General features: G+C 45.9%; 1 protein-coding gene across 1 annotated transcript in view; it reads right to left on the minus strand.

Annotated features, from left to right (window-relative positions):
• noc3l (NOC3-like DNA replication regulator) overlaps window positions 1-14,703 on the minus strand; it is a 33,374-nt gene that overhangs the window by 2,941 nt on the left and 15,730 nt on the right. Inside the window, exons 9-17 of the mRNA XM_080789030.1 lie at window positions 12,929-13,104; window positions 8,413-8,541; window positions 7,994-8,125; window positions 6,938-7,018; window positions 4,998-5,098; window positions 4,406-4,478; window positions 3,307-3,370; window positions 3,086-3,157; window positions 1,755-1,936 (exon numbers count right to left, since the gene is read on the minus strand). Of these exons, the coding sequence (XP_080645156.1) occupies window positions 1,755-1,936; window positions 3,086-3,157; window positions 3,307-3,370; window positions 4,406-4,478; window positions 4,998-5,098; window positions 6,938-7,018; window positions 7,994-8,125; window positions 8,413-8,541; window positions 12,929-13,104 (1,010 nt within the window). The remainder of the gene's footprint in view (window positions 1-1,754; window positions 1,937-3,085; window positions 3,158-3,306; window positions 3,371-4,405; window positions 4,479-4,997; window positions 5,099-6,937; window positions 7,019-7,993; window positions 8,126-8,412; window positions 8,542-12,928; window positions 13,105-14,703) is intronic.

The following is a 14,703-nucleotide window of genomic DNA, read 5'->3' on the forward strand; positions in this document are numbered from 1 at the left end:
TTGCTTCCAGTCACTAGTTTAAAGTCTCATTTCTAATGTCATAATATTCTTTTTGGAAAACTACGGTCCCATTTATTAAAAAAATGACCATAAAGTCACGTATGTTCTGAGGGGCGTGGCTACCGTTACAGTCTATGAACGGGATCCCCCCACCCACTTGAGTCAAAATAAAAACCAACGGAGAAGAAGGGGGGGAAGTCCCGCCTCGTTGTCTGGGCCAGCCAATGGGCTCAGCTGGGCCCAAACGGATCTAGAAAGATGGCGACTTACAATACAAGGACTGACAGGCTTCATTTTACGTGATCTATGATTGCGAAACGCAGTGAGCACTTACTATGAGACCTAGCAGATCATGTCTGTGTGTGTGTCTGTCTGTCTGTCCCGCTTTTGTGCCCATATATGGAGCTGAGTGATTACGTCACCATGACTCAGCCATAACCATATAAGGAGTCCCCAAAGCAGCTATACGTCCAAAACCCAAATATGTACGAGCTGCGTTCGCTTCCCGCGTTTGCGCGTCTTACTGGTAGTAACACACACACACCAGAGCATGTGAGCGGAGCGGAGCGGGAGCGGAGCGAGGAGCGGAGCGGGGGGATTTTGACGTGAGCGCGGAGCGGGTTTTTAAATGGGTCAGATTGACTTCCGGAGCGAGAACTGTCCTACGCTCCGAACCGCTCCGAGCCGCTCAGTGCACACGGCACGGCACTGTGCAAGCTTGGCTAGCAGTTTACATCAATCATTGCCTCTCTCCTAAAAACTTTATTGGGACACACACACACACACACACACACACACACACACACAGTCACACAGTCACACACTAAGACCGAGTTTGTTGGTGTGTCAACTACTATAGTTTCATTCACAAGTACACTGGACTGGAGGCTTGTTGTGCTGTAGTGATAATAACAACGTTAGCTAACCAGCTAATGCGACGCTAACGCTATTCCCTCTCTCCTTGTTGCGCACAGCCGTGCTTTTGTACACACTTCCATCCGTTCGCCTTTTAAATCTAAATGTCCCATCAACACACGGGTCCAAGGCGCAACGCGATCTTATCTGGTTCTTGGGGTTTCATTAACACTGAGCAGTGAGCACTGACTGCAGTGCTGCCTGCTCGTTACGTCTCCACCTAAGGTCCTCCTCGCCCCGCAGACGGCGCAGTATACACAGGAGGAGAGGAGAGGAGAACAACAAGTCTAAAAAAGAGGGGAGGAGACCTGTCTGTCGCCTGTGTAATCTAAATAAAACTGTAAATAGAAATAAAGTGTGGGCAAATGTCGACTCGGGATAGATATTATTACTGTAATGTAGATGATACTCGGGGGGAACACCTTTTTCTTTTAAAGATAACTTTTTTTTACACCAGCGTCGGTGTCTGTGCGCGACAGATTTCAGTTGTGCGCGAGAGCATTTGGCCATGTGCGCGCACGGGCGCACGTTAGGGGGAACATTGGCTACAACAGAGCATGTGAGCGCGAGCGGAGCGAGGAGCGGAGCGGGTGGATTTTGAAGTGAGCGCGGAGCGAGCGTAGAGCGGCGTGGGGGGAGGTGAACGTGAGCGCGGAGCGAGCGTAACAAAAGCCGTCGAGAGTGAAGAGCGGAATTATCGGCCGCTCCGCTCCGCTCACATGCTCTGACACACACACACACACACACACACACACACACACACACACACACACACACACACACACACACACACACACACACACACACACACACACACACACACACACACACAGCCTTACGTGCAGCAGCGCGCGGCAGGAGGCCAGCAGCCCCACGGTGGCGTTGGGCAGCGTGTGCACACTGAGCGTGCTCAGCCTCTTGACGAATGACATCGCCCGCTGCAGGGTCACATGCTTCCTGCGCCTCGTCAGCATCACCTCCAGGCACCGCAGCACGATGATGATGTCGTCGTTGCGCTTCGCTGAGGGGGCGGAGTCAAGATATTGAAACGGGTTTAGTCGACTAAATCTGCAGGTGATTTAGTCGACTAAAATGTGTTTTGGCCGGGCCTTGATGCCGTCGCAATGACGGCATCATATTTTTACACATGCTGAAAATAGCTGATCTACAAGCTCACAACGTGTTGTGAGCTTGTAGATCAGCTATTTTCAGCATGCAACAAAGTGTAAAATGACTTATACTGGATCTCTTGTCCACTAGTCCCTTCCTAACATTTTAGTCTAGTTTTTATTCGTTGACGAAATTGTCGGTATATTTAGTCTTAGTTTTAGTCACCATAGATAGTTTTAATTTAGTTTTCGTCAGTGGAAAAATGTTTTAGTTTCAGTCGACGAAAACAACATTGCTGCACACCCTCCACCAACCTAGTCCCCATATATGGGGGACAAGGGGAGACCAACCTAGTCCCCATATATGGGGGACAAGGGGAGACCAACCTAGTCCCCATATATGGGGGACAAGGGGAGAGCAACCTAGTCCCCATATATGGGGGACAAGGGGAGAGCAACCTAGTCCCCATATATGGGGGACAAGGGGAGACCAACCTAGTCCCAATATATGGGGGACAAGGGGAGACCAACCTAGTCCCCATATATGGGGGACAAGGGGAGACCAACCTAGTCCCCATATATGGGGGACAAGGGGAGACCAACCTAGTCCCAATATATGGGGGACAAGGGGAGACCAACCTAGTCCCCATATATGGGGGACAAGGGGAGAGCAACGGACTTGAACTCATGCTTCCTTCATGCCTGAGTGTCCAAGTCGCTCCTTTACACCTGACAGGGGGGAGTTTCCCTGGTTGGACGTACCGTAGCGCGTGGAAGGAACACGTTATTCCAACCAGGGTTAGGAAGTCTTGACGTATTGACATATTGAGTGTATTTTTTAATAAGATCCTAACAATTCATATTCGTTAAAGATTTTAAACACCATTTTTGAATGGTTTTCATGCTGCAATCAGGTTGTTATTTTTTACTTAGTGTTTTAGTGTTTTAGTGTTTTTTTTTTTTTTGCAGTCGTGTTACGGTGAAATCAGTGTGTGTGAGTGTGTGTGTGTGTGTGAGTGCGTGTGTGAGTGTGTGTGTGAGTGCGTGCGCACAGAACTCACCAGCGTCTAGTTGTAGTAACGTTTCATACAACTGAGAATAGAACTTCAATGGATCAATGTTGAGGACATCACCTACACACACACACACACAATATAGACATTGGTACAAACAACTGTTTTTAAAAAGAAATTAATGTATTTCAACATATTGAAGCATCAATGATTCTGCACGCACACGCACACGCACACACACACACACACACACACACACACACACACACCTTGTCCCGACAGGATGTTGAAGGCGGTCTGAATGCAGTGGAGGTTCTCCCTGTGGGACAGCTCCTGTTGAGTGACAGTTACAGTCAGCCAATCACAGTCAGTCCTCGTCAGAGTGACAGCCAATCACAGCCAGCCCTCGTTTAGAGTGACAGCCACAGTCAGCCAATCACAGTCAGCCTTCGTTTAGAGTGACAGTTACAGTCAGCCAATCACAGTCAGCCTTCGTTTAGAGTGACAGTTACAGTCAGCCAATCACAGTCAGCCTTCGTTTAGAGTGACAGTTACAGTCAGCCAATCACAGTCAGCCTTCGTTTAGAGTGACAGTTACAGTCAGCCAATCACAGTCAGCCCTCGTCAACATGTCCAGGTCTCTTGTCGTTTCACTTTGAATCTACTTTTCCAGGATTTATTTAGAACTGATTTATTTAGAACTGATTTATTTAGATTTGGTGCAAATCTTCGAATATATATTATTTTAACTCAAATATCGGCGGCCAAATACAGATAATTATTGGGGTTCCTCGACGTGAAATGAACCCATTTAGGCCTGACGTCGAAATTAAAAAAAATAATCTTCTAAATCCTGACAGTTTTCTGAAATACCTCATGTTTCTGTATCAGTGGTGCTCAACCTATTTCATGTCAAGGACCCCAAAAAATATGTAATTGGCCGCCGACCCCCATCTGAACACATGTTGTTCCAGTGACCCCCCCCCCCCCCCAGAAGCAAAGATTTGAGTAAAAAACATTCGCTCTGAAAGATCATTATTCAAAGATTTGAACCACATTTTCACGATTAAAGGTATATTCAGTGATTTCACTCAAAAAAAAACCGTAGGTTTCGTTTTTGCCTTGGGACCCAAGCTTTCATCCAATCAGGATAGAGAACCAAAAACGAAACCTAAGGTTTTTTGACCCCCCCCAGGGGTTAACTGGGGACAGGGAGGAACTCCTTATATGGTCAGCACACTCTATAGTAGAGAGGATTATCACAACAAAACCAAATCTGCTATTTTTTCAATAGTTAAAGCATAGCATAATGCTTAGAAACACCACAAGGGGTTAATAATTAATTAATTAACGGTTGCCAATACTCACTCCTGATTGGATGAGGCCCTGGAGGACGTTGAGCAGGTCGTCGAAGAACTCCAGGTTGATCAGGTGAGCAAACCTGGACACGATTAATATTAATGAGTTATAACTTATAACGGCTCAGTGACGTCATGTTGTAGTTTTAGTAAAAACAGAGAGGTGTGTTTGGGTGAGCGGTGAGTCTCTTACCACCGCGGCTCAGTGACGTCATGTTGTAGTTTTAGTAAAAACAGAGAGGTGTGTTTGGGGTGAGCGGTGAGTCTCTTACCACCGCGGCTCAGTGACGTCATGTTGTAGTTTTAGTTAAAAACAGAGAGGTGTGTTTGGGTGAGCGGTGAGTCTCTTACCACCGCGGCTCAGTGACGTCATGTTGTAGTTTAGGTAAAAACAGAGAGGTGTGTTTGGGGTGAGCGGTGAGTCTCTTACCACTGCGGCTCAGTGACGTCATGTTGTAGTTTTAGTAAAAACAGAGAGATGTGTTTGGCTGAGCGGTGAGTCTCTTACCACCGCGGCTCAAATTATTCGGGTAGGGTCAGAACTCGTGTGTGTGTGCGCGTGTGTGTGCGTGCGTGTGCGTGCGTACGTGCGTGTGCATTACTTGGCCAGCCCTTCCAGGACAGAGGGTAACAGATAAGGTCTCGGAGCTTTCTTCAGAATCCGAAAGTAGATGAGAAACACGATGTTAAGTGTCTCTGTGTGCTGAGGAGAGGAGAGGAGAGCAATGCATTTAGAATGGAGAGGAGAGGAGAGGAGAGGAGAGGAGAGGAGAGGAGAGGAGAGGAGAGGAGAGGAGAGGAGAGGAGAGGAGAGGAGAGGAGAGGAGAGTTTTACACCTACATCGATTTCAGCATTATTCCAGACATGCTCTAGTATGTGAAGAGTCTGCCTGTGATGTTAACTGATTTTGAATAAGAAATATGGGATAGTTCCAATGTGTGGAACTATAGCCCATAGCACCCCGCTTTGTCTCAATGGGATAGTTCCAATGTGTGGAACTATAGCCCATAGGCACCCCGCTTTGTCTCAATGGGATAGTTCCAATGTGTGGAACTATAGCCTATATAGGCACCCCGCTTTGTCTCAATGGGATAGTTCCAATGTGTGGAACTATAGCCCATAGGCACCCCGCTTTGTCTCAATGGGGTATTTTTATTTATTTATTTATTTGACAGGGACAAATGTCAGTTTTCACATCAATGTAAATGGGCCAGAGTTAGCCGAAGCTAAATTTCATCTGTAGTCCCTGGGCAGGCTCTTAAAAAATGAATGAATGATAAAAAAGAAGAACAAAGTGTAGTGTGCCTGCACACAACACCATGCGTTGATGCCATGTGTGCATATGTGCAAGCATCCAACACCGCGTCCATACAAAAACACAATACAATACAGATAAAAGAAAGACAAAGTGTGGTGTGCCCGCACACAACACCATGCGTTGATGCTATGTGTGCATAATGTGCAGGCACTCAACACTACGTCCATACAAAAACACAATACAGTACAGGAACAGATCGACATGGTACAGGGGACAGAACAACGGCAAAGTGAAGTGAGAAATGACACCGGTGATGAATACTAAATAGTGCTGATAGTTACTCATGATTACAAATTTGAGTTGTTTTTAGCCACCTTTTCAGGTTGGATTTGAAGGTCAGATAGTTGGAGGTCTCTCTTAAGGCCGTAGTTCCAATGTGTGGAACTATAGCCCATAGGCACCCCGCTTTGTCTCAATGGGATAGTTCCAATGTGTGGAACTATAGCCCATAGGCACCCCGCTTTGTCTCAATGGGATAGTTCCAATGTGTGGAACTATAGCCCATAGGCACCCCGCTTTGTCTCAATGGGATAGTTCCAATGTGTGGAACTATAGCCCATAGGCACCCTGCTTTGTCTCAATGGGATAGTTCCAATGTGTGGAACTATAGCCCATAGCACCCGCTTTGTCTCAATGGGATAGTTCCAATGTGTGGAACTATAGCCCATAGGCACCCGCTTTGTCTCAATGGGATAGTTCCAATGTGTGGAACTATAGCCCATAGGCACCCTGCTTTGTCTCAATGGGATAGTTCCAATGTGTGGAACTATAGCCCATAGGCACCCCGCTTTGTCTCAATGGGATAGTTCCAATGTGTGGAACTATAGCCCATAGGCACCCCGCTTTGTCTCAATGTGATAGTTCCAATGTGTGGAACTATAGCCCATAGCACCCTGCTTTGTCTCAATGGGATAGTTCCAATGTGTGGAACTATAGCCCATAGCACCCTGCTTTGTCTCAATGGGATAGTTCCAATGTGTGGAACTATAGCCCATAGCACCCCGCTTTGTCTCAATGGGATAGTTCCAATGTGTGGAACTATAGCCCATAGCACCCTGCTTTGTCTCAATGGGATAGTTCCAATGTCTTACTATTCAACTCGGATTGTAGTTTTATGTTATCTGTAGCTTCCTGTTCATGTACAGGTGCATGATGGGAAGCCGAGTTCTCTGTAGCTTCCTGTAGTTCATGCACAGGTGCATGATGGGAATCTGAGTTCTTACCAGTTTAAGCTTAGCGTCTTTGTTCTCTGTAGCTTCGGCCTCCAACAACTCCTTCTCCAACTTCTCCTCGGCTTTCTTCCACTAGGGGGCGCAAGACACGCCCACACACACACACACACACACACACACACACACACACACAGAATTAAACCAGCGCTCACATCTGAACCTGATGGGTTATGCTACATGTGGTGTCCTATAGAGACTAGAGACCAGGTGTTATGGAGGATATGGTGTCCTATAGAGACTAGAGACCAGGTGTTATGCTACATGTGGTGTCCTATAGAGACTAGAGACCAGGTGTTATGCTACATGTGGTGTCCTATAGACTAGAGACCAGGTGTTATGCTACATGTGGTGTCCTATAGAGACTAGAGACCAGGTGTTATGGAGGATATGGTGTCCTATAGAGACTAGAGACCAGGTGTTATGCTACATGTGGTGTCCTATAGAGACTAGAGACCAGGTGTTATGCTACATGTGGTGTCCTATAGACTAGAGACCAGGTGTTATGCTACATGTGGTGTCCTATAGAGACTAGAGACCAGGTGTTATGCTACATGTGGTGTCCTATAAAGACTAGAGACCAGGGGCTGTATTTTGCGTGTCTTACCAGGTCTTATTACCTAACTTGAGTAAACTAAAGACCTGGAGGCGTGATCAATGCCATTTGGCTATTCTGAGTGGCCAAAGAGCATTGATCACGCCTCCAGGTCTTTATTTTACTCAAGTTAGGTAATAAGACCTGGTACTTAAGACACGCAAAATACAGCCCCAGGTGTTATGCTACATGTGGTGTCCTATAGAGACTAGAGACCAGGTGTTATGGAGGATATGGTGTCCTATAGAGACTAGAGACCAGGTGTTATGGAGGATATGGTGTCCTATAGAGACTAGAGACCAGGTGTTATGCTACATGTGGTGTCCTATAGAGACTAGAGACCAGGTGTTATGGAGGATATGGTGTCCTATAGAGACTAGAGACCAGGTGTTATGCTACATGTGGTGTCCTATAGAGACTAGAGACCAGGTGTTATGCTACATGTGGTGTCCTACCTTCCTCTGCATCCTGCTCAGGTTCTTCTGCTTGTCCTTGTAATACATCTTCTTCATGGAGGGAGCTCTGTCCTCTGTGTCCTTCTTCACCTCCACCTCCCTGATCCTCAGAGACAGGAGACACTGCAACAGCTGGACAGACAGACAGGCAGACAGACAGACAGGCAGGCAGGCAGGCAGACAGACAGACAGGCAGGCAGACAGACAGACAGACAGACAGACAGACAGGCAGACAGACAGACAGACAGACAGACAGACAGACAGACAGACAGGCAGGCAGACAGACAGGTAGAGAGGTAGAGGTTAGTTTTGGTACCTGAGGTCTTAACGAGGTCTTAACGAGGTTAGTTTTGGTACCTGAGGTCTTAACGAGGTCTTAACGAGGTTAGTTTTGGTACCCGAGGTCTTAACGAGGTTACCTGAGGTCGGACGTTGAAGTTGAGACTCTTAACGAGTCCAGAGATCACTCTGACCACGCCCAGAGAGCCCACGCCCACTTTGTCCTGCTTGAACAGCTTGGAGACGGCCTCGCAGCACATCGCTGACACCTGGTGGAAGATTAACGTCATCACGTCGTTGTTACATCATGACTGACACCTGACATATTAACCCATTCTGGGTTTAAAGCATTATGTTACACTTTAGCTATTTAGCTCATAGCGCGGCTGCTATTCTTTATTTTATCGTGAAAATGTGGCGCAAATCTTTCAATTTATATTCTTTCAGAGCCAACGTTTTTTTTCCTGGAACAACATATTTTCAGATGGCCAAATGCATATTATTCTGGGGGTCCTTGACATGAAAAAGGTTGAGAACAACCAGGTTTTGCATGGCTGTGTTTTTTAACACACACACACACACACACACAGCTTAACGTCATGGCTGTGTTTTTGAACACACACACATCTTAACGTCATGGCTGTGTTGTTGAACACACACACACACACACATACACATCTTAACGTCATGGCTGTGTTGTTGAACACACACAGCTTAACGTCATGGCTGTGTTGTTGAACACACACAGCTTAACGTCATGGCTGTGTTGTTGAACACACACAGCTTAACGTCATGGCTGTGTTGTTGAACACACACACACACACACAGCTTAACGTCATGGCTGTGTTGTTGAACACACACACATCTTAACGTCATGGCTGTGTTGTTGAACACACACACATCTTAACGTCATGGCTGTGTTGTTGAACACACACACATCTTAACGTCATGGCTGTGTTGTTGAACACACACACAGCTTAACGTCATGGCTGTGTTATTGAACACTAGGGCTGACCCAAAAAAATCGATTAATCAACGTTCAATCGATACGCACGGGAATCGATTTTTAAATTTTGAATCGAAAAAAGCGTCCCCATTTGGTCCGCGAGCCATGCTTGCGCCTCGCAGCACCTCCTCTTTCCCCGTGTTAACAACAAGGAAGTCAACTGAACAAGTGCAGCTGCAGTCCCAGGAGCCAGGAAAAATAAATCGAAAGTGTGGTTGCATTTTAAAATACCCTATTTGAATAAAGGTTGTAGGCTACACGAGAGTGAAAATGACCGCTGGGAAAATCCCTAATTGAGAGAGTGTAGGCAAGCGCACCAGAGCTCAGTGGACATTAAATATAGGCTACCATGTTTGATAAGTCATATAAAAACATTACTTACACCCAAATGAAAATATAAACTTCACAGATTATAGATCACTTGGAATTATAACAATCTGTTGAGTATTGCCTGAATAATGCCACTATAAAATCCCAACTTTTATCGATGCGCCATTGCGCTGAGAACCTTGTGGAGCCTGGCGGTGTACATTATACTTGTGAGGACCTGCTTGGATTCACATGGTGAGTGCGCTCAGTGCGCGCACCGAAAATTCAAAGATCTGCAATCTCATGCGCTGCGTTGTGCATATAGGCTGAGTATAATAGCACAAATGAAACTAGGCCTATAGATTTGTTTTGGCGATGCGGAGAATTGATTTTGCCGTTGCCAGCGATATATATTTTTTTCCTTGTCTGAAGACTGACCTGTTCCATCACTGTGAACTCCCATGCAGCAGAGCAGCTCCTACAGACCCAGACCAAAAACACCTTTTCTCTTTGGCATTTAATTGCACCTGATCATATTATTGTAATTATGTAGCCTATACTATTTGCCTGTGTTTTTTCTTTTAATTATGCTTTTTTTTTGTGCGCCGATGGTGATGCTCCACTTGTTTCAGCCTGTAGGCCTACAGCACTTTGGTCAGATTTTATTGTTTTAAATGTGCTATATAAATAAAGTTTGATTTAGGCCTATATTGGAGCAGGTGCTGGCAAATAACTAATTACTGTAATACCATGCAGAGGAGTTGCGCAAATGTCAACTCAATTAGCAGAGCGGAGCTGCTCTCATGCACTCTGCACTGCAGTCTGCAGATCTCTTCTTAATGTTTACTTATTATGGTTTACTTTCAACCATAAACCATAATATGATTGACAAACCTTGGCTTATAATTATTCATCGACCAACAGCTCATGCAGCATGACTATGAGGTAATTTAACTATGTGGGATTTCTCCATCGGCATCGCATGTCGATAAAAAATGGGATTTCACTAGTGGCATTATTCAGGCAATACTCAGATTGTTATAATTCCAAGTGATCTATAATCTGTGAATTTTATATATTTTTTCCCATACACACACTCAGTCACATTAACTTTATGATCAATCAAATCAACCGTGGTTGATTTTATTTCTGACAAGTGTCAGGCTTGAAGAGTTCATTCATGTTACCGTTCGTTTACAATTGACAGAGGAGTTTGGATTATATATATTTTTATTTGATGGAGAGGTAATGCCTGTTTCAGGCAGTTGACTTGTTACGGTCGGATGTTTTATTAAGACTAATTATTTGTGCGTCACTGCTTTCATGAAGGCTGCAACAGTTGTTGCTTATTGTTTAAAATAAATGAGACCAATCCAAGCATGCCTTTCTCTCCGCTATATCGTTGTTTAAGCCAAAGAGTCACTGCTCGCATCGCACCCCTCCCCGCCCCACCCCCCCCCCCCCCCACCGTTGGGTTTCGAAGTGTCGACGATCGAAACAAGGGAATCGATGGCTGTGTTGTTGAACACACACACAGCTTAACGTCATGGCTGTGTTGTTGAACACACACACACACACACAGCTTAACGTCATGGCTGTGTTGTTGAACACACACACAGCTTAACGTCATGGCTGTGTTGTTGAACACACACACAGCTTAACGTCATGGCTGTGTTGTTGAACACACACACAGCTTAACGTCATGGCTGTGTTGTTGAACACACACACACACACACACAGCTTAACGTCATGGCTGTGTTGTTGAACACACACACACAGCTTAACGTCATGGCTGTGTTGTTGAACACACACACACACACACACACACACACAGCTTAACGTCATGGCTGTGTTGTTGAACACACACACACAGCTTAACGTCATGGCTGTGTTGTTGAACACACACACACACACACACACACACACAGCTTAACGTCATGGCTGTGTTGTTGAACACACACACACAGCTTAACGTCATGGCTGTGTTGTTGAACACACACACACACACACACACACACACACAGCTTAACGTCATGGCTGTGTTGTTGAACACTAGGGCTGTCAGTTCACCTCTATAATCCAATTCGAATTTCATTGCTTAATTATTTGTAATTTTCGAAAATATTCGAATATTTACATTGTTTATTTTAGCTCAAATTTAGCCTATAATAATACACGTGGCTGGCATGTCTTGTGAGTTTTGGGAAGTGCATAGTTTTGACAGGTCTGCCTGCTATGGACAGTGAAACCCTGACCATTAAACAAGGGCAGACACAACGATAAAGTCTATCATTCATTGTGAAGCCAGCAACATGTTGATGCAAACAGACGTGTACAGTAGCTGCTCCAAATGATATTAGCATTCGACTGTATCTGCCCGTGTAAACGCAGCATTGTCCAATGTCCCCCCGCTGCGGAGCGGACCGTTGCCCCGTCGGCTAGAATGCTGTCGGAAAAAAGGCCGCCTCCCGTCACGTGTACCATAGTGTTATTAATGAGGACTCATTATGGGGTCAGAACAGTCTGGCTTCTAACGATATGGACCAGAGTTAAACTAATGTTAGCTCCCATGCTAACTAGTTGCTACCCTCGTCAGAAACAACACCACAGATCGGGTGGAAGATGCTGATATCACTTTGCTTGTGCCCGTGGATGGGAAATGAGATTTAAAAGGCTATAGAAGCGTGGATGAAAGGCAAGCACAGATGTGCAATAAAGTTGTGTCGTGAGACTATTATGATTTTCGTTCTACCGGCGATTTCTGTCTGTGTAGTATACTAGACGTATCTATGTATGTGTTACAAGGGTTTGTGTGTCTGCGATTAAAAGGGTTACTGCCAGTAAGCCCGCCCACCCTGTAGACTGTCTCTGATTGGCTTACCCTGAAATCTGGCCCTACGTTAGCCAATCAATGACCTCTTCTGCGACGTGACCGGACGTGCACCTTTTCACATGCAGTGGAAGCGGCCGGGGAGATTTCACAGCGGTAGAGTCGTTACTCCATACATTTAGTGAGCGGATAAAATAACATAAAACTAAATAAAAATATGAAATAGAATAAATAAATGATAAAAGCTCCATTCGAATGGCAATTTTAGCTTTCGAATATATATATATTTTTTAATATTCGAATTTCTTTCATATTATGAAATTCGTTCTGACAGCACTATTGAACACACACACAGCTTAACGTCATGGCTGTGTTGTTGAACACACACACACACACACACACACACACACACACACACACACACACACACACACACAGCTTAACGTCATGGCTGTGTTGTTGATACAATCATTTATAAACGATGAAACGATTAATTATTTAAAATAATAACCTTTCTAACAGGGTCGATCATCAGCGGGACCAGCATAACGATGATGTTGTTGTGGAAGTTGAAGTGAGACAGACTCAGCAGCATTTCACACAGGCAGAGGATGGACACCTCAGCCAGGGTCCTGTAGGACCCCAACCCCACCGCCTCACTGCGCTTACGCTTCTTCTGCTTCCAGTCTGGTAGAGAGACACAGAGAGACAGAGAGAGAGACAGAGAGAGAGAGAGAGATGGTAACTAGTGTGGCATGGCTTTCATGAAACCCAATCCGAACACGCCGACAGCCCCCCCCCCCTTTGCTTTCATCTCCTCCACATCAGAACGTATCGTCTCCTCCACATCAGAACGTTTTCATCTCCTCCACATCAGAACGTATCATCTCCTCCACATCAGAACGTTTTCATCTCCTCCACATCAGAACGTTTTCATCTCCTCCACATCAGAACGTATCGTCTCCTCCACATCAGAACGTATCGTCTCCTCCACATCAGAACGTATCGTCTCCTCCACATCAGAACGTTTTCATCTCCTCCACATCAGAACGTATCATCTCCTCCACATCAGAACGTATCGTCTCCTCCACATCAGAACGTATCATCTCCTCCACATCAGAACGTTTTCATCTCCTCCACATCAGAACGTATCGTCTCCTCCACATCAGAACGTATCATCTCCTCCACATCAGAACGTTTTCATCTCCTCCACATCAGAACGTATCGTCTCCTCCACATCAGAACGTATCGTCTCCTCCACATCAGAACGTATCGTCTCCTCCACATCAGAACGTTTTCATCTCCTCCACATCAGAACGTTTTCATCTCCTCCACATCAGAACGTATCGTCTCCTCCACATCAGAACGTATCGTCTCCTCCACATCAGAACGTATCGTCTCCTCCACATCAGAACGTATCGTCTCCACATCAGAACGTATCGTCTCCTCCACATCAGAACGTATCGTCTCCTCCACATCAGAACGTATCGTCTCCTCCACATCAGAACGTATCGTCTCCTCCACATCAGAACGTATCGTCTCCACATCAGAACGTATCGTCTCCTCCACATCAGAACGTATCGTCTCCTCCACATCAGAACGTATCGTCTCCTCCACATCAGAACGTATCGTCTCCACATCAGAACGTATCGTCTCCTCCACATCAGAACGTATCGTCTCCTCCACATCAGAACGTATCGTCTCCACATCAGAACGTATCGTCTCCTCCACACCAGAACGTATCGTCTCCTCCACATCAGAACGTATCGTCTCCTCCACATCAGAACGTTTTCATCTCCTCCACATCAGAACGTTTTCATCTCCTCCACATCAGAACGTATCGTCGCGGTATTTTTTTTGCCACTTCTGTCTTAAGTGAACTTAGCTCGGACCTGTGACTGACACGGTCAAATCCCTTAGTCATGTGTGGAGTTTGCATGTTCTCCCCGTGTCCCCTAGGGTAGGTACCCTCACATGTTCTCCCCGTGTCCCCTAGGGTAGGTACCCTCACAAAAAACATGCAGTAATCCTGGTCACTAAACTGCCTCCCCCTGGCCAGCCGGGGCGCCTGATGGAGGGGAAAGGAACTGGTTGGAATAACGTGTTCCTTCCCACGCGCTACGACGTCCAACCAGGGAAACTCCCCCCTGTCAGGTGTAAAGGAGCAACTTGGACACTCAGGCATGAAGGAAGCATGAGTTCAAGTCCGTTGCTCTCCCCTTGTCCCCCATATATGGGGACTAGGTTGGTCTCCCCTTGTCCCCCATATATGGGGACTAGGTTGGT

Source organism: Protomyctophum bolini (assembly GCF_963924005.1).
Source record: "Protomyctophum bolini genome assembly, chromosome: 18".
NCBI classification, from domain to species: domain Eukaryota; kingdom Metazoa; phylum Chordata; class Actinopteri; order Myctophiformes; family Myctophidae; genus Protomyctophum; species Protomyctophum bolini.